Below are 26,751 nucleotides of genomic sequence, written 5' to 3' on the forward strand. Positions count from 1 at the left end.
ATAGCATGGCACACACCACAATTTTATCCTGGGAGTTTGTTCAGATTTTTGATATGATATTGACATTAGTTTGATTTGATACATTTACTATGGCATTTTGAGACATACGATTGATGGTTTTATTGTATGACAATTGATATTGTGGGTTTTTAGTAATATTAAAACAAAAAAATTCGGGTTGCATTTTTGGGATGTTTCAAAGTTTAAAGCTTTACGAATAAAATGGACCCTAGGAGGTGAGATCTATGGTTTTGACGCGTTAAGACCCATTATAATCGACGATATATTTTGGTCAAAGAGGGACTCGGCGAGTCGGGACGCTTTGTCCCCTAAAACGTTTTCTGAAAATGGTTTTGGTTGAGTGGAAGGAACACTCAGCCTGCTAGGAGTCTGTCTTGGACCTGGAAATTATAGGACTCGACGAGTGTATGAACAAAATCGGCGAGTCCAAGGCAATCTCCCAACCCATGAAGACGGACTCGACGAGTTTTCCATAGAACTCGGCGAGTCATAGACTAGACACATTCATATGATGAAGATGAACTCGGCGAGTTCAAGGATGAACTCAGTGAGTCGATTGGAGACGGTCCCGATGCTCTGGCTAAAGGTGAACTCGTCGAGTTCTTTCTAGACTCGACGAGTAGAGTCGGGGGTTGTATCATTTTGAAAGAATAGGGACTCGACGAGTTAGTGGACCAACTCGGCGAGTCAAGTCAACTGGATGTTGACTTTGACTAGGGTTTGACCTTGACTTTGACTTGGTTTTGGGTTGACCCTTGTAAGGATTATGAGTATGTAATAGTAATCGAGAAAGGTCGTTGTGTAGGGATTGAGGAGTAGAGACGAGTTGATTTCCGTGCCAAGGACTATGCAGATACTACACTACATTGAGGTGAGTTACCTTCTAGTATGAATGGGTCTAAGGCCACAATGTCGGCCCATCATCAGAAGTTGCTTGATAGATGATTGTCTTTGTGATAATTATCTAGGTTTGCTATTATCTGTTATGTTTTATGTGCTACCATGATATGACATTATGTGATAGTAGGAGTAAGGGGGAAAAGTCCCCGACTACTGGTCGATGGGGCCAAAGGGGTAGCCTAGCACCCAACTATGCTAGACATTATGTTTATGCTATGTTATGTTATTGTGTGGTAGCGGTAGGGGGTGAAATAGTCCCCGTAACCGGTTGAGATACACCGGAGGGTAGGTCAGGCACCCAGATATGCCTGACAGGGTAGGTCGGGCACCCAGATATGCCCGACAGTATGTGATTTATATAATATGTGGTATGATTGAGGAACTCACTAAACTTCGTGCTTACAGTTTTCAGTTTTGTTTCAGGTACCTCTTCAGCAAAGGGGAAAGAGTCGACGCGGTAGCTGCACATCACACGCTCATCAGATTTCCGCACTATGTGATTCATAGGATTGTACTATGATTTTATTATTGTTCGATGTTTTGATTTTGAGACACGTTCATGATGATTTATGGATTGATATGATATCGACAATGTTTTCAGTAAACGATTTTATAAATCACTTAATTAAAAACGAAATTTTTGGACTTGAAATTTGGGATGTTACAAGAATGTTGTTAAAAACTAAAATTTTAATACTATCATAAACGGTTTAAAGAGTTGTGAAAACTGGAATTTTAATGCTGTAAAAAAAAGTTTTAAAATGTTGTAAAAAATGCTTAAATTGCTGTTAAAATGGAATTTTAGTGTTGTGAAAACATGATTAAATTGTTGTCTAGAAAACATAAATGTTTTAAATCATCCATGAGCTGTAAGAAAAAAATAAAAACTTTAATTATTAAATGGACAAAATTGAGAATGATAATCAAATCAGAATTGAGAATGATAAGCAAAGTAATCAGGTGAACTTTACATATCTATATCAGCATCAGACACACGGAAAAAGGTTAATTAATAGTTTAAACTTTACAAATTTTAAATGTTCTGTCGACTATATGTCAAGATTAAATGTTCATGTGCAAACTAGAAGTGTTAAATCAATTAAGTAGTTATATGAATTAAGAAATAAAAAAATAACATTGTTTGATAATAAAAGGACGAAAATACCCCTTCCCATATTTTAAACATTGTTTTTTCAGTTTTGGTCGAATGGCAAAATAGACATTTTAAGAAATATAACAGTTGGGCTGTTAACTTAGACAAACCTAGGAACCAAAAGCTTATGAAATAGTTAAATAAGGATCAAATTTGCAACAAACTTCCTTTAATGTCGAAAACCAAAAATATTAAGATAGATATTAATGGTAAAGATGTGCAAAAATGAGGGAAAAAAACTTTTATTTTATGTTGAGAAAAAACATAAACATCTTGAAAGTAATAAGTATAGTCTAAAAGAACCATTTCATATGCAAACCGGAAGTGTTTAATGAATTCAAATGTTATATGAATTAAACAAATTAAATAAATAACATTTTTTAATAATAAAAGGAGTTTTTGATATGGCTTTGCACCATTTTTCACAATCAAACCTGCAGCAAGAAAAACATTTTGGTATATCCCTGCATGGAAAAAAAAATTTATACATTTTTACATTTGTTGCTGCAATATTGTAGTTTTTTTTTTCCATTTTTTTCTCCAAAATAACAAATAATAATATACACACATACACATATAAAATGACAGTTTCATATAAGATATTGCAGGATTGGACAGTGAGTGGCTAAGAAAACTTAAAGTTTGTACTGAAATTAAGTGGTAAAAATGGGAAGATGTTGAAAGTAAGATGCTATAAAATGATTTTATAAACAAAAACAACACAAAAATAAGAAAATTTTAAGTTTGTATAAAAATTAAATGGTAAAAAGTAAAAAAAAAAATCAATAATTAAGTGGTAAAAATAGTAGGAAGGCGTTGAAAGTAAGATGAGATAAAATGGTTTTATACACAAAAACAACACACAAATAAGAAAAATTGAAGTTTGTGCAAAAATTAAATGGTAAAAGTCAAAAAAAATAAATAAATAAAAAGAATCTTGAAATTTTGATGGGTGGAAAGAAAAGAACTTTTCTCTAAGTCAAATTGCATGAATAGTCCCAACTTATTAGGAGTGAAAATCATATTAGCAAATGCAAAGCCAAAAACATGGTTTGGTTAACCTCACCACCAAGTTTACTTTGAAGTGAGGAATAGAATTAAAGACACTTGATTTCTAGCGTGAAGAAGACGACTCGTGCATATATAAATGAAATTGAAAGAAATCAACTCGTGAATGTATTATATATAGATGTAATTGAAAGAAGTTTTTGGAAATTATTACCTGTTATCAGTAAAAGATGAACGATTATGCATGATTGATGCGATCCCAAATAAATATTGATATAACATTCCATATAATTTCATATAACATACACACATAATATTTGATTAAATGGAACAGATGTGATTTTGAAATCGAAGAATGAAATCCAACGTGATGAGTTGGTATTATAAATTATAAATTAAAAACATATCTTTGTTGCTTTATATATAGACTTAATTTAGAAAACATAAACAATAAACAATTACATATACGTATCTTCACGGATCTACATTATATGTGGCATTTAATAAATTGACATGTGGAATATTATATAAATCAAAAAATCAAGAAAATGTCATTTGTCCAAACGCATAACAAAAATGACAAGTGGCAAAAAAAATTATTTATTAGGGAGTATATATATATATATATATATATATATATATATATATATATATATATATATATATATATATATATATATATATATATATATATATATATATATATATAAAATGTAAAATAGAGGAGCATATATATATAAAACTTACTAACGTATAATGGATTATTTAGATTTTAATATATGAAAAAATTTTAAACAATATATATCACGAGGGACTATATGTGTAAAAACAATTAAAGCATTGGTTTTGTTATTATGATTATGGAAAGTAAAAATGATTATGCAGAGCGACAAGGCCAATTTAGTAAATTAGTTACACCAACTTTTTTCTTCCTGCTGTTTAACCCGCATTCCCACACTCTCGTTCATCGCGTCTATCCCACGCAGTCTACCAAGTTACTAAAATACCCACCTTCATAAGTTCATATCATTAATTATACCAGATGAGGCGCGTGTAGGCCGTGCATAGGGGTCGTTTTCCCGAATCCATCTAAATTTAGAGGAGAAACAATGGCAGCTGCAAATCTTTCGCCATCTAAAATCACAGAAATTATTCATCTAAAAATAGACAAAAAAGTATGAAACTCTACGAAAAACAGCCCTGCCTCTCAGATTCTGTTGTGGTGAACAAAATTACACGATTTTATTCAATCCTGTTCGTCATTCGGAAATGGATTTCATATGAATCTTCATTCAGAAATAGGAATAGAGAATTGAGATTTGTTAATCGATAGGTAATTACTTGTTGTTTTTGTTTCAGATTACATGCTAGCTTTGATCGTCAATGTGATTTGGATTTTGTGTTTACAGTGGATTTGGCGCTATAACTGTTGATTTGTTGGATTTATCCGAGTTTTCAGGAAAAAAAAAAAAAAAAAACAATCCCGAGGGACATTGTAATAAGCTTCTGGATTTAACTCCGGGGATTTTCAGGTATCCTATATACATGTGATGTTATTGTTAGTTTGATGATTTTAGGTTTAATTGGCAAACGATGAAAATTCGGTTGTTTGATGATGATGAGGGAAAATTGAAGCCTGGAAGTAATCGATTTGATTATTGGTTTTATTTAGGGATTATGCTTTTGTATTTTGGTTAAGTCAACTTCATCAATTTGCTTGTTTGGCCTAATTCTGATATGAAAACTTGGGGATGGTGTTAAATGTCAATTTCTGTGATTAACGAATTACAGATACCCGGGTGACTCTGCTTCTTGATCTTTTCTGGAATGGATGAAGAGAGAGCTCGGGAAGATTATCAATTTGGTTCTGTTGATAAGCGTCTCCAAGAAATCGCCGATCAATCCTCTTCTGGTGAGGATACATTCCTCAGTCCAGATTCATCTTCAGGACGTATGAAGGCTGAATATATTGAACATCTTAATGACGTTTCTCCAGGAAACAGTTATGCTTCATCTCCAAAAGCAATCAATTATGGTTCATCTCCTCCAAAAGCAAACAATTATGCTTCATCCCCTCCAAAAGCAAACAATTATGGTTCATCATCTCCAAAAGGAGGAGACGTTTATGGTTCATCTTTAAAAGCAAACAATTATGGTTCATCATCTCCAAAACCAAACCATCATGCTTCATCTCCAAAAGGAAACAATTATGCTTCTTCATCTTCAAAAGCAAACAATTATGGTTCATCTCCAAAAGGGAACAATCATGGATCATCTCCAAAAGCAAACAAAGGTGGTCCTGGTTCGTCTCCAAAAGCAAACAAGGATGGTTCAAATAAACCGCTTGATCAACCTGATTCAAAAGCTGGTCAAGTTGCTGCTCATATCGATAGGGAGAAGCCCTTTGAATCCGTTAAAGAAGCCGTTTCCATGTTCGGTGTGATTGTTGATTGGAAAGCTCACAGAGCTCAGACAAACGAGGTATATTCCATTCCATTCTTCACATTATGTTTTGTTTTACTCCCAAATCCTATTATTTTATGATGATACACCAAGTCTTGTTCTAATTTTAATATGTGTAAGTTATGTGTGTTAAATGATGCAGAGACGGATATACATCGAACAAGAACTGGAAAAGGCGCGTCAGGAAATTCCGGCGTTCAAGAAAAAATCTGAGGAAGCCGAAAAGGCAAAATATCAAGCATTAAGAGAACTCGATTGCACAAAAAGGCTGATAGAAGAACTGAAATTAAACCTAGAAAGAGCACAAACGGAAGAACGTCAAGCAAAACAAGATTCCGAACTCGCCCAACTCCGAGTCACAGAAATGGAACAAGGATACACCGACGAGTCATGCGTCGCCGCCAAGACCCAACTCGAAGTCGCCAAAGCCCGCCACCAAGCCGCCGCTGCAGACCTCATAAAAGCCAGAAATGACTTGTCAGAAATCCGTAGAGACTTCGCCGTTTTGATAACGGAACGAGACGCCGCCATTCAGAGAGCTCAGGAATCAGTGTCGGCGGCTAAAGAAGCCGAGAGATCCGTAGAGGATTTAACGATTCAACTCATAACAACAAAAGAAGCAATCGAATCCACACACGCTTCACATTTAGAAGCCGAAGAACACAGATACGCAGAAGCCATATTACATGACCAAGACGCCTTAAATTGGGACAAAGAATTCAAACGCTCAGAAGAAGAATTAGAAAAAGTCCAACAACAAATTGTATTAGCCAAAGATCTCAAAACAAAACTCGAAAGCTCTTCAGTTTTACTGTATAAGTTAAAAGAACAGTTAGCGGTTTACATGCAAGGGAATAATTCCCTGGGGGAATTAAATTCCGATTCCAATTCCAATTCCAATTCCGATTCCAGTTTCACCCGTATCGATATCCAATCCGGTATAGCACTAGCCAAAAAGAACCTCGAAGAAGTCAACCAAAACATCGAGAAAACGAAAGAAGAAATCATGGATTTGAAAAATGCCACTGATTCATTAACCGCAGAACTAGAAACCGAAAAGGCGACTTTAACGCAAGTCCGGAAGCAAAAAGGGTTAGGGGCAGGGGCAGTTTCGTCTTTAGAATCCGAATTAAAACGAACAAGAACAGAACTCGAAGAAATTCGAAAAAAGGAAAAAGAAACCCAGGAAAAGCTGACCGAACTCCCAAAACAACTCAAAAAGGTGACCGAAGACGCCGAACGCGCCAAATCGCTGACCGAAGGTGCTCGGAGGGTTTTGAAAAAAGCAAAAGAATCCACCGACCAAACGAAATCGGAAGCAAACACGATGTCAACAAAGCTCGCCGCTGCCCAAAAGGAAATCGAAGCTGCCCGAGCTGCGGAGAAGTTAGCGTTAGGCGCGATTAGCGCGCTTCAAGAAAGCGAATCTTCCCGCGCGCTTAAATTTGATGACCAAAAAGACGGTGTGACAATTACATTAGAAGAATATTATAGTTTAAGTAAAAAAGGACACGATGCGGAAGAGGCAGCGGATAAACGGGTGGCGGATGCCATGGCACAGATTGAGGAAGCTAAGGATTCCGAAATGCAAAGTTTGAATAAACTCACGCAATTGAATTCGGAATTGGCGTCCCGGAAAGAGGCTTTGAATGTGGCTTTGGAGAAGGCGGAATTGGCCAAGGAATCAAAGTTGAATATTGAAGAGGAGCTTAAGAAACGAAAGGGAGAAACCGAACAAAAAGCAAAAAAGGAGACAAGTCATGGCGGTTTTTTTCGCGGGTCGAAAGACAAAGACAAAGACAAGGACAAGGACAAGGACAAAGAGAACGGGAATCCGGATCCCAATTCTACTGCCGGTTCGACTTCCAATTTGAATTTGAAGTTGAATGTTAATATTGCTTCCTCTCTTAAATCGCGGTTTGGGGCAAAGAGAGGGGAAAATAAGGATAATAAAAGTAAAGATAGTAAAAGTAAGGAAAGTACATCAGCAACAACAACAACACCAGCAGACTCCAACTCCACCTCCACCGCCACCGCCACTGCCACCACAACCTCCACCACCACCTCTAGCTCCATCAACCTATTCAAATGGGGTAAGGCAGAAAGGGAAAAAAGAAAAGAAAACAAGGAGAATAAGGATAACAAGGACAACAAGGAAAATGCTGAAAGTACAACAGCAACAGACTCCAATACCAATACCAATACCAACACAAACTCTAACTCCAGCTCCATGAACCCATTCAAGTGGGGTAAAGGAGAAAATAAGGAAAATAAAAGCAAGGAAAACAAAGAGGGTAAAGAAGGTACAGAAGGTACAGCAGCAGCAACAACAACAGAATCCAATTCCAACTCCAACTCCATGAACCCATTCAAATGGGGTAAAGGGGAAAGTAAGGAAAATAAAAACAAAGAAAGCAAAGAGGGTAAGGAAGGCAAGGAAGGTGCGGAAAGCACATCAACAACAGCAACAACGGAATCCAATTCCAACTCCAACTCCATGAACCCATTCAAATGGGGCAAGGGGGAAAGTAAGGAAAATAAAAACAAAGAGAGTAAGGAGGGGAAGGAAGGTGCCGAAAGTACATCAACAACCACCACGGAATCCAATTCCAACTCCATGAACCCATTCAAATGGGGTAAGGGGGAAAATAAAAGCAAGGGAAGTAAGGAAAACAAGGAAAGTAAGGAAGCCAAAGAAGGTACGGAAAGCATAAGTGAGTCAGGTGGTGACGCGTCACCCGATGGTCCAGGTTCAAAGAAGAAGAAAAAGGCGGCTATGCCCAAATTTTTTATGTTTATGGGGAATAATAAGAATCCTAAAAATCTACCGCAAAAGAATTCCTAAGTCTTTGAAGTGGAGAGTTAGTTTGTTCATTTTTAGAAAGTGTAATGTAAATGACTTACCTTTGTCCATCATGTTTGTATCATAACGTTCGTTATATTTGCTAGTTCTAAATGATTTGAAGATACATCACCAAAAGTAGTAGGAGGATATTTTACAAGTTCAATTGGATTATATTTGTCAACGAGCTATGAGGTGACATGGTGGGATTTGATATAAAACCACTAACCATTATCAAAGACATTTTGAAGCTCCAAATTCAGAACTATTTTATATCATTGATAACCATTACATTGTATTTTGGTAACTTGTGATATGATTATGGTCTAAAAGGTAGGAGGGTGCAATAAGTAAGTGTCTACATATGCTGAAAGGCCAAAAGGACCAAAATAGATTACAGCTACAGCTTTTGAGGACAAACTAGAAGACAACTTCAAACTTCAAACTTCAAATCCAACCCTGAATCCCTTAACGGCTTTGAAAAATTAGAAATGAATTAGAGAAAGTCATGGATGATGCAGAAAATTTTCCCCTGTACTGTCAAATTTCCATTATTGACCTCCAAAAAAACCTTTTTAACCTGCAATACCATCAAAACCCAACATTTAAGGCATACTATCATCTCATGTCCTGTGTAACAAATGGGCCCACATTGGTTGATGAGATAGATGGTTTTACCGATTACAAACTGTCTGTTATGCATTTCGTTCAATATTCTTTCCATGAAGTGGGACCCCGGGCCCATATATCAATCGACAACGGTCATTAAATGAACCAACTAGTCGAGACACCACTTCTTTAAAAAACATGGATGCCATCTGTTGTTGTACATCACAATTCACAATTCACAACCACAAATCATTATAAAAAAAATTCATATATTTCAACCAAAGCAATATTAAAATGATAAATGATGCTTACCTGTGAGTATAAGGGTGATTGGAACTTAAAATCCACAAAGAAATGAAGGTCACATGTTCCTGGAATGGGTCCCGGGTTGAACTCCCATATGTTTATTAAATGATCAAAAAGGCTGCTTTGTGATGAAGTTGTCTGTAATCAAACAAAAACAAACACACACCAAATTGCATTAGTGTTTGACTAAATACAGAAAGAACGACTTAATAAAGAAAGTGAAAGTGAAGTACATGACTTGATTCTAACATAATACATGTGCTAAGCTTATAAACATTACCTTTATCATTTTAGGCTTTACCAATTGCACATGAGACACATAGCTTTCAACAAGAAATTTGAAGCCAATCTCCAATTCAGCATCAAAAGCTGAGTCTGAATGACGTTGAACTATATCAGATCTCTTACACCATGGAAGAAAATCTTGATACATATCAACAGCAGCAACCACTGCAAATAGCTGCTCTGGAGAATACCTGAAAGAAAAAAAAAAAAAAAAAAGTTCTATTAGTTCATTCAAATAATCAAGAAAGAAAGAAAAAAGAAAAATCATAAATTACCCCATAATACGTTTCTCTTCATGAACTTTTGAAAGAACATTACTTCCTTCATCTCCATCGCCACAGCCAAGAAATCCCCTTCTTTGAATAACAACACCAGAAGACATATTTTGTAACAAGGGAGTGTGTTTATCCTTATGAATACTACTAACTATTTGACAGGAAGATGGAAATGTTTCTACATTTCCAATGCTGCTGCGAAAACACCGACTTTGAGGATGATTTTCCACTTCAGGGTTGTTTTGTAAACATCTCATTAACTGTTTGACACCATTTTTGCGTGTAATCAACTGCCCCACTGCCTTTGAAGTTGAACCTAACGATGGCATGGCAATAAAGCAGCAACACAGAGCAACTGTACAACAAAAGAATAGTTATCATATCCATGTAATGAGGTGTAACATCCAGTATCAATCACAAAGACACCATTGTTTTGATTCCTTCAAAGAACCAGGGATAAAATTTTCTGGAGAACACAGATGCAGAAGCATACTTATGGACAGGATATATATCATATATGTATCAGTATCTCCTTAAACAAAACACATAATCAATCTTAACCGTTTCAGAGAAAAGATAAATTGTTTTGGCAACGTTGATATTGTCATCAAGTAAGATAATCAAGCGGATGAACAGACAAGTAACAGAATTGAAGATTACCAACTAGTTAGTCCCTAACATTATCATTTGTTTGCCCTAATAGCAATCGACTCTCAAGTTTGGTTTCAAGTTACATGAGAAAAATACAAGAGGTGTGGTACAATAAAGATGGATTAAATTACGAGAAATAAATAGTAGTGGTACCTTCAAATCGGATGATAAAATAAGCGCGTTTGGATCCGTAAGAATTTGCAGTGAGAATGGAGGGAGACGAAAGGCTAGTAGTAATCACGTATGAATTCAAGGGAGATTCGACCGATTAGGGCGGCGTTCCTAACCAATTTCACTTATTTCATCGGAGAAGAAGGCGTTTGGAGGCGGTGATGGAAAAAAAAAAAAAAAAAAAACGGCAGTCTGTAAGGGAGGTGGGGGTGGTTTGACGGTGTTGGAATGCGTTCTCAATGTTAAAATCCAGAATATGAGTATAGCCTTTGCGGTGGTTCATACGATTTTTTTTACTTTTTTTTAATCTTATTTTAAACAAAAGTCCAAAACAATTAATTTTTTATTATTTAGATATATTCATTAATTTGGTTGACCATGACCAACAAATAATTGTTGGGTCTCCAAAATTATCATAGTGACTATTAAAATAAAATTAAATAAAATACTTTTATAGGTTTAAGTTTAACGACTTTAAACTCAAAAAAAAAAAAAAAAAAAAAAAAAAAAAAAAAAAAAAAAAAAAAAAACTTATTAAGAAAACATAGGTGAATAGCAATTTCACATGTATAACCTTTAAAAATCATTGGTTTTTATCAAAAACAAAAGTTATGACAATATTTAATATATGTACTTAAGAAAATACAAAATCACAGGTTGTAAAAATGCAAAGAGGATATATATATATATATATATATATATATATATATATATATATATATATATATATATATATATATATATATATATATATATATATATATATATATATATATATTCAAGTATTTTAACTAAGTATTGTGTTATTGTATGAATAAATATGGGTAAATCAAAATTAAATAATTAAATAAATAAATAAGGGTAATTTAGTCATTTGTTTAATAACTTCAAAAAATAATCTCTATAATTATGGTATCTCTCCAGTTTAAATCTCGTTCCCCTCTTTATCTAAAAACCGATTCTGAAAACACTAAATTGAACAAATCGACACCAGCGACCCTTTGTGGGGCTGCCCTTCATCGTCTTCTTCATAGAGCGGTATTATGCCTAAGCGCGATTTCTGTGGTTTTTTTTTTTTCAATAAGAACCGATTTCTGCAAAGGGCATTTCCGGGACATTTCGATCGATCGCAAGGGGGGCTGCGAAGGCGACTTTGGTCCTCGTCTTGGCATCATCAGGTCAAAAGACATCGATTAAAGGAGGTCATGGGGTGGTGAAAATGAGCAACGATTGGGGAAATCGAAGGCAGCTTATGCCACCGATGATCGTCGCAACTAGGGGCTTCTTCGTCAGCTTCCTAGTTGATTTCATCTTTTATTTTTTCTCTTTCCCTTTTTTTTGTTCCAGCAATCTCTAGTTGTTCTTGTTTAGGTTAATTTGAAAGAAATCGAGGTAGGAAGGGATGGTTGGAAGGTGGTTCGGTGGAGGCAGGGAAGAAGAACCGAAATTAGATGGGTGTTTGGATTGACGCTGCGAAATCAATGGGCAAGCAGAAGAAGAAACAAAGGGTTGTTGTTGGCTGGATAATCACAGGTTTCTATAATCTTCTTTCTTATTTTGATTGATTTATTGTAAATCAATGAAGTTTAATCGATAGGTTTATATGAGTTTTGGGTTTGATCGGTTGAACACAAATCATGGTTGTTTTGGTTGCTTATTTGACAGATGAATGCTTCAATTGAATTGAAAGTTGTTTTCATGCACACCAAGCGCTCGCTAAAACGATTCAATTGAATGGTATTTCTTCGTTTATAGCATTCTATCAGAAAAGAATGTTTTTTTATGATAATCATGAACATATTCTGTTAGAATTCCCCGAATTAATATAATTATTGGTAAATGAATTCCAATTCTATCAAAATGGAATCACGAATTCCAATTATGTTGGAATGAAGTGTGGATATTTTCTCACTAATTTATTCATTGGATTTGTTTCTACAGAAACTGATGCTTGAAGAACGGACCACGAAATTTGAACGATGTCTCTTAGCAACATTATTCTTTTAGAATGTATTAGTGTTTTTGTTAGATTTTGATGTTTTTTTTTTTTTTTTTCAGATTTGAAAATTTTTTTCGTTTTATTTTTTAAAAGTAATTGTAATTCTTAGCAATTGTTACATGTATTCTATAAAAATTAATATAATTTTTGTTTTAATTCTTCAACTGATGGTTCAAGAATTTTGTTATTCTACAAGAAATTTTTAAAGTCATGATCAAGAAAATTTGTTCAAGAATATTTTTATTATTTTATGGTTCAAGAATATTTTTATTTTTGAACATACTCAAACATATTCTGTCAGAATGTCCGAACTAAAAACCTTATAATTTGTAAAATCGGATTCTTAAAATTAATAGAATCTTTGATCCCTTAAAATATGCAAATTTTCTTTATTAAATCTATGTTAACTGACTAAATACCCTTCTAGTTAAATTAGATGGTATTTTTCAATTATATTTAATTAAATAATATGTATTAATCACTTATTAAAAATAAGTAAAATGATTGACCCACGTTTATGCATATAATAACTCAATAATTACTTTGAATAGAATATATATATATATATATATATATATATATATATATATATATATATATATATATATATATATATATATATATATGGTTAGGTTTATGTGAGACGACCTAATTTTGTGAGACTGTTAGACGCATTTTTTTTTATTTTTAAAATTTTTTTTTAGTTAATTCAAGTTCCAAAAATAATATTTAAAAAAAGAATTTTGGATTTTTCCATTTATTTTGCATTTTAAAATTATTTTTTAGAATATGTACAGTGTAATATTCTATTAGAATATTTCACGTATTTTTCAAAAAAACGGGATTTTTGTTATTTTTTTTAGTTAATTCAAGTTCCGAAAATAATATTTAAAAAAAGAATTTTTAGATTTTTCCATTTATTTTGCATTTTAAAATTATTTTTTAGAATATGTACAATGTAATATTTTATTAGAATATTTCACGTATTTTTCAAAAAAAAAAACGGGATTTTTTATTTTATTTTATTTTATTTATTTTAGTTAATTCAAGTTCCGAAAATAATATTTAAAAAAAGAATTTTTGGATTTTTCCATTTATTTTGCATTTTAAAATTATTTTTAGATTTGGTCTCACGGTCTCACAAAATTAGAATGGTCTCAAATATATACATATATATATATATATATATATATATATATATATATATATATATATATATATATATATATAGGTGGGTTCAATTGAGAAAATAAAAAATGCTGAGAATGAGGGAATCATTCTCAGCCACTCATTTTATTCAAGCATAAAAAGACACGGTGGCAAACTTGTAAATATGAGAACAACCTTCAATCTCAAATACGTATCTGTAGTTTAAACCCATTCATCGTTCATCATCCAAATTTCTTCTCCAACTTTCAACAATCATCCAGATTTCTTCAATTAAACCATCATCAACATCATCCAGTGCTAATCAATTATCGATCTTCGTCAATAATTAACACGATTCAACAGTTAACAACAAAAATTCGTTTTTGGTTCTTTTAATTCAACTTTCAATTGTGCTTGAATACGATTAGATCTTCAACGTCTATGATTAATTATACTCTCAGCGTTATTAGATCAACATCATCGATAATCAACAAAAATCCACTTCATATTATTCATTCAATATCGATTATCAAATAAAACTTGAAAATTGAGGTTAGAAAAATATCAAATCGTTTTTTTTTTGAAAAATTTCATATAATTCTATATCAATCTACTCTTTTGTAGATTTAAATAGTCAAAATATCATGTTTCTAACATTTTTAAAAAAAGTTAAATTATATGCACTCAAACTGTTTGATTAAATGCATGAACTAAATTAGCATGTTATATTCATATATGAATATGTTTTCTCGGTATATGATTAGTAAAACAAAAAACCAAATATGTAAGTCTGTATGTTATTCATATGTGAATAACATATAAAAATTATATATATTTGTGAAAATACCTTGTAATATTCATATGTGAATATATTGTGTAATATTCATATGTGAATACACTGTGTAATATTAATAAGTGAATATATCATTTAATATTCACAAATGAATATACTATGTAACATTTACATGTGATATACCATGTAATACTATGTAATATTTAGATATGAAAATATTATCTAATATTCATAAGTGAATATACCATCTAATATTCACAAGTGAATATACTATGTAATATTCATAAGTGAATGCATCCTCTAATATTTAAATATGAATATACTATGTTTATTATATGCTATATTCATATATGAATGATACTTAAACTGTAAAAAAAAAATAATCATAGTTTTTATTCATAAATGAATAACGAATGTATTGTAGTAAAAATCTCATTCATTTTTATTCACTTATGAATAACGATAGCTGAAAATATAAAAAAAAATTATTTTATCTTAAGACTATATCAATATGGATGTCTATTTGTAGAGAATAAAAAATCATGAATTTTGGTATATTTAAAATCATTTTTCGATAAAAATTGTTTCATAAAAATTAAAAAAATCGAAAAAACTATGTTTTTGTATAGATTAAGGTAATGATTAACATAGTTTAAGGAAACATGTTTTGTTCGAAAACACATGTCTATTCCTTTCCCATTTCTGCTGGTACGACGGAGGCTTTTGCGACAAAAATAAATGAGTGGCTGAGAATGATTCCCCCATTCTCAACCTTTTTTTTTTCTCAATTAAACACTCCTATATATATATATATATATATATATATATATATATATATATATATATATATATATATATATATATATATATATATAGTAGGTTAAAACCCGTGGAAACCACGGGTAAAATTTTCATTCCATGTTCGAAATCCTCAAAAGAGATTATTTTACAAAGTAGAATGCTATAAATAACAGTTTCCAGAAAGTAAAATGATATAAAAAATATTTTTATTTTATTTTCTGGTCTACATTCGGAATTCTAAAAATAAAACATTTTACAAAATAAAATGTTGAAATTCCAAAATTTATAAAGTATGAAAGTAGTTGGTATATCGTGCTTTTAAGAAATATTACATTCAGAATTACAGAAAAAAAAAAATAATGACGATAATAAAAACCGAGGAAAGAATTTTGAAGTCATTCACTAAACTTTTCCCGAATTTATTTACACCTTTTTGGTGGAGTTAGAGATCCAAGCATTGTTTTCTCAAATCCAATATTCAAAATTCACATAATCTTGAATCCCATATTCAAAAATCTTCTTTTAAAGGCTACATTCTATAAACTCCTAAAAAATGTTTAAGTGAAATGGTTAATTTACTCATTTCCACTTAAATAATTGAATCTAGCTAAAAGATATCAAATCTCATTCTTGAATATAAAAATATTACCCAAAATGATCAAATAGTACAACGTTCTTGATGTGGTAACCTATCCAAATTGGAAATCCACAACCCTCAGTTTGGTTTTTACTTTGTGTAAATTGCCACTTACAGCCTGTCAGATTAATCAACAAAAAATATGAATTTTTTTTATAGTTTTGATGAAAATATTAAAAGTTAGAGAACACAATCCAAACCAATACAAAAAATGTGTCGCTATAAAAAGAAGACTCCAAATATTATCACCAGTTATAAATGCATTCAAGTTATATGTATTTTGTAGGTGGAATAAAAAGAACATGAAGCAACCCATGAAAACGGTTTCATAGGTTGAAATTTATAATCTGAAATAATAAAATTAGTCATTTAGGCATAAATTTGAAGCATTTTACCATTTTTGTTTGGTTTCATTCATTTTACCATTGTACATTAAATTTTAGAACTTATATCTCTTAATATTTTAAGACTCTGTTATGTAGTACATTACTTAGGTGAAAACTCGTATATTACACAGTTTGACAATTTACAATAACACAAATAAACGATTTGAAATAAAAATAAAACAACAATATGAATTTCTACAACGATAATTAGTGTTGCATTATTGTTTGGGTTATAATTGATGATGTTATTAGTTAAAGATAAAATACTTCGTAGTTTTTGGTTAGTTGGTTAACGTTATTTTTTGTTAAAAAAACAAATGTTATTGAATTTGGTTAAATAATTAAAATACATTGATGTAGTCGGTTAAAAATAGATATATTGTGGAATAAAAATAATTTTATGTTGTTTTTTTAGTTAAAAATAAAATTATATTCTTGTTAAATGGTATTAATGGATAAAGACATTTATTTACTTATATATTATAAACGATTGATAAAAACTTGTTTATAATTTCTCATCTCAGAAATATGATCATGATTGTTTTATATCGAGAGTTTCTAATTTTTTTAAATAGTAAATCATAGGCTTTATTACTTTAATTTAATTTAATATAATTGTCCCTCTTAAATTTAAGAATTATTTGCTTAATATGACAAAAAAATATTTATGTGTAATATGGATATATCTTGGGCAAACGTACTGTTGTAGGTTAAAAAAATTAAATAGATAATCAGATTAATTATAATGGAATAATGGAAAGTAGGATGCTCTAATATGACAAATACTATAATTTAAAAAAAGTGACATAAAAAGAAAGGAGGATGCCTATAACGACAGTTGCAAAATAAATAATATGCCAATTTGCAAATCTATTACTATTTGGATAAATTAATTCGTTCCTTGGGGAGTTGGGTTATTGAAATAACATTCTGTTTATGATAGAAACATTTACAAAAGGAAGGGCACAATAGTCATTTGTATTTTGTTGCTTACAAGTTAGATTAAAAGTGCAGTATCTTTCAAAATAAATAAAGTAGAATGCTATAAATTGTAAATGGTATTACAAAAATGGTCCCTGTCAATGAAATAGTGATAATGTAAGTAAAGCAATTGGCCCTGTACTAACATAAAGTTGCAGGAAATGTTTATTAAAAAAATATAAAAATTTTTAGAAAAGGTTCAAGAAAAAAAATTACACTGAAACATACAAATTAACATGTCATGGGGTCGAATTCCAGGATTTTTTTTAAATATGCTTTACCATTGCAAAAACATATGATATAATACTATCGTTTAAAAATAGGGAATTTGGATAGCTTCAGATCTACAGCCAGGGGCAGATCCCTTTAGGGGCCAGGATGGGCCATGGCCCCCCTGTTTTTTTTGCCTTTTAATACTAAGATAATTCAAATTAACTTACTAGTTTAGGTAAATACTAATGTTGGCCCCTCATCACTTTCAAAAGGATAAGAAGAAAAGATCAGAAGAAAAGATCAGGTATTCATTATAGCAGTACGTTTATCAAAATTTAAAATTATTAATCTAAGAATTAGATGTATTTGCCCTCATAAATTTGAAAAAAATAAAATAGTAAACTACAATCGGTTACGTTAAGGAGATAAAATAGGAAAAAAGTAGGAGAAGAGAAGTTATAGAAAATAGAATAGATTATATTTCCAAAAGTTCATAAAGTAAAGAAATAATCTTCAAAAAGTAAAAAACGAAACCAAATGAGATACAATGAGAAAGCATCCCTTTCCACCGGAGAAACAAAGATAGCAGCGGGAGAGCAATGATGCTGGTCTATCCCACCCTTCTTGTCGCCTTGACTCAACCATCCATCGCCGCTGTGACAGACATGTATTCTTCCTCTTCTTCATTTGTGATAATATTTCTATTGCTTTGAGGATTCGACTTTTGTTTTATTTATATTTACTTTCGTTTTAGAATACCCAATGTCAGATTAAAGTGACTAGATTAGAGTTACTGTGAGAGCTTAGGCATTAGGACCTATTATGACTTGTTTTGTCTTATACCTTTTTATTTTTTTCATAATGGTTTTTGTAATAATAGTAAAATTGCAACATACAACTAAAGTAAATTGATTTCATTTGTTTTTTTTTATACATTTTCTCTAACTCTAAGTATTATTTTGTATGTTATTTGTCTTTCATTTAATTAGTTTTTAATAAAAACTTTTGTTATAAGTGTAATACTTTATTCAATTGTATATTAGTTGTCTTCTTTTTATAATTTATATTACTAAAGTTATATGTATTGATTCCTATTAGTAACCAAGGTTTGTTATTAGAAGGCTAGATATATAGATATATCTTTAGTCATGTATTTAGAATATTTGTTTTGAAACAAATAGGTAGGAGAATAATCGGTTTAGGACACACACACACATACACACACACACACACACACACACATATATATATATATATATATATATATATATATATATATATATATATATATATATAAGGATTCGGCCCCTCCTCTACTATTGCTTGTGTTCCGCCCCTGTCTACAGCTTATAACCAAATGAAAAAAGTTTTTCTTGAAAACACTACAAAAGTCATGACATAGTAGCCACCTTTGCAAATTTATAGGTTGGTGGATTATCAACACAAATCATATTTCAAGTCAATTAATTGAAAATGCTCTTTTTTATATTGAGAAAGGCAAAAGAGATGTGGATGTAATTTTTACCCCAAGTATGAATCATAAACATCTTTCCAACGATTCCATCTTCAGCCGATTTCTTAGAAATAAAATATAACAAAAAGCTAAGTACTACAATTCTTTAACATGTGTTACATACATCAAGTATAAATATAGTAAAAAGTAAAAAATGCAGTTAAACGTTATATTGGAAATAAATCAAGGAAGAGAAACAAAACCTATGTTACCATATGATCTCCGTAAGAGAAACAATCATATAAGTACTTAGAAAATTAATTTTTTTCTAACTGATGAGTGACAGTTTGTAAGCACATTCAAGGAACTATTTTTTCATTAAAACTACATATTAAACACTTGGCCACCTTTAAGGCTAATAATTGGAAGAAAAAAAACCCAAACAACTTCTTTCATTTTCTCTGTTCCTAGAGTTAAAACTGTATTTATGCCCATACTCACTTATTCATTTTGCAGTTGTTACTAAAAGATTATAAAAAGGAAACCAATACCTGTCGAGTAGCCTTTGAAGATCTAAACATGTTTCATCTAAAGATAAATATTTCTCTATTGACTTCGGGAACATGCTATAAAAATCCACATGAAGTTTTGAGTTATATATTTGAAAAGCACATAATAATTGATAAATACTAAGCACATAATCACATTACTCCTGCCTATTTCATAATCAAATAACTCCAATGAGTAAGACTATTCTTCCCCATAGTCAAAACTCCTTTGTAGTGTTTACATCATCTTCTATAAACATCATTAAACCAGAAAAAAATGCTCTTATTTATTAGATTAGGATATATATATATATATATATATATATATATATATATATATATATATATATATATATATATATATATATATATGTTCTAATTTTCTTAACTTAAGAATCTCGGAAGACCATAAAAAAGGAAATTTTAGATTAAATAAAAAAGAAAAATTGAAATGACTGTCTTTGTAAATGAATAGCCCATTTTGACGGGCCAAAAGTCCCTTTTGGTAATTAGGGCCTGCAGATTAAAATATAAGAAAATGCTTATTGTTTTACTAGAATTTGGAAAAAGTTTAGTTATTTTTGTTTGACCTGTTATATTTTTTTAGTTTTAATGAATATCGACATTTGGTCAAGCTAGGTTAGTTTATGTTTGGTTCGAGTTTAACCTGTTTTGCTAAACGTGTTAAAATTTTAATAGAATTTAACCTATTTAATCAACTGGATTAAGACTTTTCAGTCAACATGTTAAATAAACGGATATGTATTGGGTCAATATGGTCAAGATTCTAAATAACGTTAGCTGTGATTTGGCGGTAATGTTAAGTCTGAAGTTTTTACGAGTCATGATGAATAATGTTGTTTGTAAGGCATGACTTAAGACGGCAATTTTGTATATAATTAATAATTTTATATATTTTCTCTATTATATTTTTTTTATATACATATATGATTTAATATATGACTTAAGGCGGCATTTTGTTAAAACACGTCGGCAAATACAAGCCTTGAAGCTATGACGCACCATGACAAAAATTTTAAAACCTTGGATATGATTAACTTTTTCCAGTCTTTACTTATATAATAAACGACAGGGTTCTAACATTTTAAAATTTTAATTTAAACAAAGCTTACATCTAGTTAATAGGTTAAAACCTCTAATATATTTCAAATTTTGAAATAACCAAAAATATGAATAATATTATAAAGATTTAATCTTTAAACAACTCTACTTGTATTTTCCATATGATTTTTATCTTGATGATCTTCTATGTCATAATGGCTCCTTTGAATTCCAAAAAAAATTATTGCCCAATATACATTGATGGATTTTTCCAACATATTTCCATAGATTTAGGCATATGCATATATCGACTAACAATGGCGAATGTATTTTAGGGAAAATGACATTGTAGTCTACAAACTTTCATGCATTGTTTTAAAAGATCTTTTACATTTTTTATAATCTAAGGGCATAAAAATGTTACCTACTAATAAGAGACCTTAAGTTGTAATAGTGGGCTTGTACTAGCTGGTGTCCATTGAGATACCAACATACGGTTAACTCATAACCCAACACAATTCTGGAGTCTTGTCAAAAGATTAATGGCACCAAAAATTTCAAGAATTATTATCTTTTTTCCTTCAATTGCTAAGCTAGCGCCACCTGCTAAGACAAAAGAAGCAACAACAATTTGTAAAAAACGACGAAGCGCCAACTACAAAGACAAAAAAGCCACACTTCAGTATCGTTTTTCAGGAAATACCCGAGTATGTGCTCAAAATTTCTTCCCTACTTCCTTTTAGGCGTTTATTTTTTCTCTTCACTAATGTTTCTATTTCAAGGAATTGCAAATATAATAATGTAAGTTTGAATCCTTCAATTTGGTTTCTTCAACATGTGTACACGTAGGAATATGGTCAAACTTAGCACGATTTCGATTTGAATCCTCCACAATCACATGATCTTCTTATATACATAAAGAGGCTTGTACTAAATCAAAACAATCATAATACAAGTACCCAATTTGAGGATTTTAGTGAATTCTCTGACTAAGTTGGATTCTTAAACTCTATTCAACATTGGGGTATGTTCTCTTTCAACTTCTGAAACATGTAATCAGATTGATTCCTTTAGTTGTCAATAAATATTCCTCTCTCTGCGGTTAAATTCTGAAAGTTTGATCTTTAATTCTAGTAAATGACATAAAAGAGTCAAATAAAATCAACGGAACTAGTTCCGACAACAAGAAACAATGGTGTTGCTTTCATCGAAGTTGACATGAGCTAAGAAGTTGTAGTATACATGATTTTAGGTTTTGTTCTTGAGGTTTAGATTAAACCTGTGTTTTAAGGCAGAAGTGATGGTGTGAGGTTTATTTTACATATGGAGGTGGGGAGGATGAGAGGTTTATTCTTGATAAAATGTTACATTAGCAAGGATATCGGCTTACCCTTCATTATGTTGATAATGGTTTTTTTAACACGTAAAATCGAACTTTAAGCCCCTAAACTACTAAAAAAACGATAAGCGACTTTTTAAAACAAAAGACAAAAAATTGTAGGTCATTATCCTTTTATTTTATATTGATTGCACATCACAAAAATTAAAAGTTAAAAGTTATATTACATAAGTATAAATTTAAAATTTTTATTATGTTTAAACGGATGATCATGTTCAAATGAAGTTGGTAGTTTCGAATGTAACATCATTACATTTTCAATTAAACGTGTTACATAGTTTGGAGAGTTTAGTTACCTACAAACGAAACTCCTTATTTCGGGTTGGGTTGGCGGGTCGAGATCCAATATAAAACGGGCCGGTTCCGTCAGATCACAGATGGAGTCACGGAGATTGGTTTCGAGCTAGAGTCGGTCAGTCGGATACCCGGATGACCCGTACCCGTTACCCAACCTTGCCGACTACAAAATCATTCAATTTGAACAGAACCGATATCAACTCGTTTCCAAATCGATTTTGTTACCCCTACTCCAAGCCGATATTTGTATCGTGTTTCTTGTTTCCTGGAATCGCTGCTCATCATCTCGCATAAGGTTGTTTCTGATTCTCTTCTCCTTTAGCATATGTTAGCTCTGTTGTTTTCATGTAATGTAATAGCAAGTAACTCAAAAAAAAAAAAATCTTATGCGCAACATGAAGCTAAGATAGCTGTATTTATTCCTAGAGATCAATTCGAAAACACTTTTGTTGGTTAATTGAAGATATGTGGTAAATTCGTTTAACAAAATCAATCACAAGTCCAATTTCGTCTGATCTTCTATTTTTTTTGTGTTCATTGAAGATGATATATGTATGATTCTAGTTTAGAATCCACTGTATGACGTATCTTCCGTTAAGCATGTATATTGGGGGAGAGAATGGGATTCCACAGACCACATCCTCCCCCAATCGTATGAATTTATGATGCCCTTTTTAACAGTATAACAAATGGATTATTATACCCTTTTTACAAAGAGTTCCTTGACTTTCTTATCTTGATTCGAGCAGAGCTTGAGCTTGAATTAGAACCATAATTTATCCAAAATTAAACATTTTTACAGGCTGCAGTGTTCTTTATACACAAAAAAATTGCAATAGAAAATCATATACTATGCTCCCAAAAAGTTAATCACTCAGTTAATTGACTATCCACTATCATTTTGTGGGCATTCAGTTGTTGCTTGATATCTGATGTGAGTTTGGCGAATAATGTGTTAATATTGGTGATAAAAATACATTTTGTAATGAGCAATGTATATAAATTTGGCTATATTATGAAAACCTTGCATTAGTTAACGGATAATATAAGCCGACATCCTTAGTTATCACATTTTTGTTCAATAAAAGCATATAAACTTCAGCTATCAGATATTTTTGCATAAAGAAATCCCAATTTACATATCCATATTTTCCTATTCTTATTTCATATTTCCCATTTTCATCTCTCATAAATAAGACTCACACATCCATAAGTGATAAGTTGAGCCATATGTTACATTTCATGACTATCGTTTTACATCCAATCTTCATTTTTGCTAAATGGGATTTCATATAAATATCTATATTACTAGACAATCTTTTCAGGGTTATTTTCAGTGATGAGGAGGGCATTCACGTCTTTTACAGAATCATGTTAAATCTTGATTGTTATATTATATAAGGTTATGGCTGGATTTGGGAATTTGGCACCCAAGAGCAAGAATCTGGTTGTGGCTGGAGGATTGACTGGTTTTGTGTTTGGTGTGTATTTCTACACCATGAGAGCAGTTGGTGGATCAGATGAGCTTCAAGTTGCCATTGATAAGTATGAATCTGAAAAAGTCAAGCATGGCCCCTAAGCAAAATGAGTTGTGAATAAAATGAAATGAAGCATGGGTTTTAAATAAAGATGAATTCTACCAGCACAGTTTTATTTGTTATAGTCGAATATTTTTAATAAAGCATACATGCTTTGCAATTTTTCGATGCTGAACGTGTGTAAAATGGTTTTTCGATGTTAAGAGGTTATTTCTTTTTGACTTAATGAACTTAATGGGTTAAGCTTTTAGTATACTTAGTTTGGACAGAATGACTTGATGGGTAATGGGTTATGGCATCAAAATCCGGGATTAATGTGTTAAGACAGGAACCCTTTATCTATTTGGTTTTCCAACTTCTCTTATGTTAGAATTGATGAATATTTTTAAAACTTAAAATAGATGAATATGTGATATTTATTTTTTAAAATGTACTCATTTAGTCTCATTCAAGCATTTAATTCAGTCTAGAACCCCCCCACCCACACCCAAACACACACACATTACTTGATGAAAAAACCAAACAAGCAAACATGAGAATCCATAAGTGAGATCTTGGACACATTTCTTATTCTGAAGATTTACTGATTGATATGTAATAGTTTCTTTTGAAAGAGAACCAAAACCCACATATTCTGGGTAACTATATATTTATATTTTTTTGTATTACAATAGGTTTGTATCTTTTTGATGTTATGTCGATTTATATGTTATGGATAGTTTATCAAATAATATATATTATATGAGTTAATAGTTGGGGTTTTTATTGAAAAATGTATATTAAGATAAAGGACGAAAGTACTGTTGGATCATTCGAAGACAACATATTCCACAAGTTTTATAGATGACTGATGAGTGATGACTCTCATTTGTCATGACTTTAATTTCTATTTTTATCTATTTTTAAAAAATGACTATATTTAGATATTTCCTATAATATAACACTTTCTTTCTTTATTTATTAGATTAATTTTAACTAGTTCTTCAAATTATATTATGATAAATTACAAATATAGCCAAAATTCTTAATAAACTAAACAAAAAAAAAAAATCATATTTTTCAAAAATAGCCAACGATTTTACATGTGGATTTGGCCTGAAATCATCTCTATCGCCAATGATTTCACAAAATCGGCTATGAATTTGGCCCATTTTTGGCTCACGTCTAGCCTAATAATGAATAAGTATAAAAATCAACATTTTTTTTTTGTGAAATTGCATATAGCTAAGAGCCACCCATGATGTCTTCTGCCGTGGCATGTGTTTTTGGAGTTTTTCTTTAATATATTTTCCTTTTAGTTTGATTATGATTTTGTACATTTACTACAATTTGGGACATGTTCTACTATGATTATGTACATTGTTACTAGTCTATATATAAAACTAGGCGTGTTGCGCAGAAATAAAACTATCGTGATTAAAATTATGACAAATATATTACGCTAATTAAAATAATATAATTATATTATTGATACATATATGGTATTATAAATATTTATATCATTTTTATTAATTTAGAGTTATTGATTTTATATACTAATCATTTCATCAAATTCTTTGTTACAGATAATTAGTTATTCTTTATATGTTATTAATGCCATCTATCACTTCCTAGCAAACATTTTGATTATTTTGAATGTTAGTTTTGTCGATAAATTATAACACAACAACAAAAGATAAGTTTCAAAGGAAAATTAGAAAATTAAGAAACACTATTAAAATGACAAACAACATAATAAACTTTAATAATAGAAACAACAACAAACGATAACTTTTAATTAGAAATTGGATAATTAAGAAATAATATTTAAATGACAAACAAAAGCATAAACTCTAATAATATAAAATAATATGTAAAAAAAAGTTTAACGTGAAGAAAGAAAATCGAAAGAAATACATAATAATGCTCTATTTGACGAAAATTCATATCAAACAACAATATTATGACTCAAATTTTATCTCATGAAGTAGAAATTTTTGTCTTAACTCTTTTTCCCCCGATCTTAATCTTAAAATCCTAACAATCAAATTTACATCTATAAATTATATACATACTCAAAATCAACCGATTACTATACCATAAGTTACAAAAACTCTTGAGTTAGAAAAGTTAATTAGTTGAAATGTAAATAGTTTCATTATCAAAGTATTATTTAATACAATTATAAAAAATCTTTGATTACAATCATTATTAAAAAAAAAATTGAAGAGTCATTGGAGTTTCAAATGTATGAGAATTATGTAATCTAGCCTCTACGCAATTAAAATAGTAATTGTAAAAATTTTAAAATATGTTCGAATTTATTTTTTTAACCATGTTTTTTGGTCACTATATATATAATCTTAATATATGAAATAAAAGTTATATTATACATTTGAAAACCTAATTTAGGAAACAATAAAAAAAACTATTAGTTTTTTTCTTAGTATATAAAAAAATCCAAACTCAACTTAAACATTTTGTTTTATAATATTATACATTATAATTGTTTTTTATGATATCTAATTTACTTGAAATATTTTATAAAACTTTCTTTTTATCAAACAAAATGCCAAAATTGTCTCGGTGGTTTGCTAACTTTTTTTTTGCTTGCCGTTTAGCGGGTTTCAAAATTACCGTTTTGGTATTTTGGTTTATTTTGGTTCATGTATTTTATCTTCCAAAAATTTTATTTTTATTTATTTCTGCATGTTTGGTCTCCAACAACTTTTTTTTTTTTTTTTTTTTTTTTTTTTTTTTTTTTTTTTTTATCTTGGACCGTTCCCATTTTATAATATAGTTGTATGCTTGGTCTCTCTCCATTCTAAAAAA

The 26,751-nt window shown here is 30.7% G+C and overlaps 2 protein-coding genes and 1 long non-coding RNA gene across 3 annotated transcripts; 2 read left to right on the forward strand and 1 right to left on the reverse strand.

The window, feature by feature from the left end:
- Positions 1–4,136: 4,136 nt before the first annotated feature.
- LOC111876186 (protein WEAK CHLOROPLAST MOVEMENT UNDER BLUE LIGHT-like 1) lies at positions 4,137–8,942 on the forward strand. Its single transcript, XM_023872717.3, has 2 exons — positions 4,137–5,563; positions 5,688–8,942. Exons 1-2 carry the CDS (start codon positions 4,910–4,912, stop codon positions 8,388–8,390), a joined length of 3,357 nt encoding a protein of 1,118 aa, XP_023728485.1. The 5' UTR covers positions 4,137–4,909; the 3' UTR covers positions 8,391–8,942.
- Positions 8,631–11,144, reverse strand: LOC111876187 (uncharacterized). Its single transcript, XM_023872718.3, has 6 exons — positions 10,667–11,144; positions 9,863–10,217; positions 9,583–9,778; positions 9,309–9,440; positions 9,066–9,205; positions 8,631–8,967 (listed from the first exon to the last, which is right to left on the reverse strand). The coding sequence occupies exons 2-5, from the start codon at positions 10,189–10,191 to the stop codon at positions 9,083–9,085; spliced, it is 780 nt and encodes a 259-aa protein (XP_023728486.1). The 5' UTR covers positions 10,192–10,217; positions 10,667–11,144; the 3' UTR covers positions 8,631–8,967; positions 9,066–9,082.
- Positions 11,145–22,092: 10,948 nt separating this feature from the next.
- On the forward strand, positions 22,093–24,166 carry LOC111876185 (uncharacterized). The gene is made up of 2 exons (XR_002844930.2): positions 22,093–22,697; positions 23,805–24,166. It is a non-coding gene; the product is annotated as an uncharacterized LOC111876185 (long non-coding RNA).
- Positions 24,167–26,751: the final 2,585 nt, after the last annotated feature.

This window comes from Lactuca sativa, chromosome 1, assembly GCF_002870075.4.
Source record: "Lactuca sativa cultivar Salinas chromosome 1, Lsat_Salinas_v11, whole genome shotgun sequence".
Classification (NCBI taxonomy): Eukaryota; Viridiplantae; Streptophyta; class Magnoliopsida; order Asterales; family Asteraceae; genus Lactuca; species Lactuca sativa.

Excerpts from the sequence above, each read along its gene's own strand:
- LOC111876186 (XM_023872717.3), top strand. The coding sequence starts at position 4,910 with ATGGATGAAGAGAGAGCTCGGGAAGATTATCAATTTGGTTCTGTTGAT. Across the intron at positions 5,564-5,687 it reads ACAGAGCTCAGACAAACGAG|AGACGGATATACATCGAACA; the intron begins GTATATTCCATT and ends TAAATGATGCAG.
- LOC111876187 (XM_023872718.3), bottom strand. The coding sequence starts at position 10,191 with ATGCCATCGTTAGGTTCAACTTCAAAGGCAGTGGGGCAGTTGATTACA. Across the intron at positions 9,779-9,862 it reads GAAGAGAAACGTATTATGGG|GTATTCTCCAGAGCAGCTAT; the intron begins GTAATTTATGAT and ends TTTTTCTTTCAG. Across the intron at positions 9,206-9,308 it reads AATCACCCTTATACTCACAG|ATGGCATCCATGTTTTTTAA; the intron begins GTAAGCATCATT and ends GTACAACAACAG.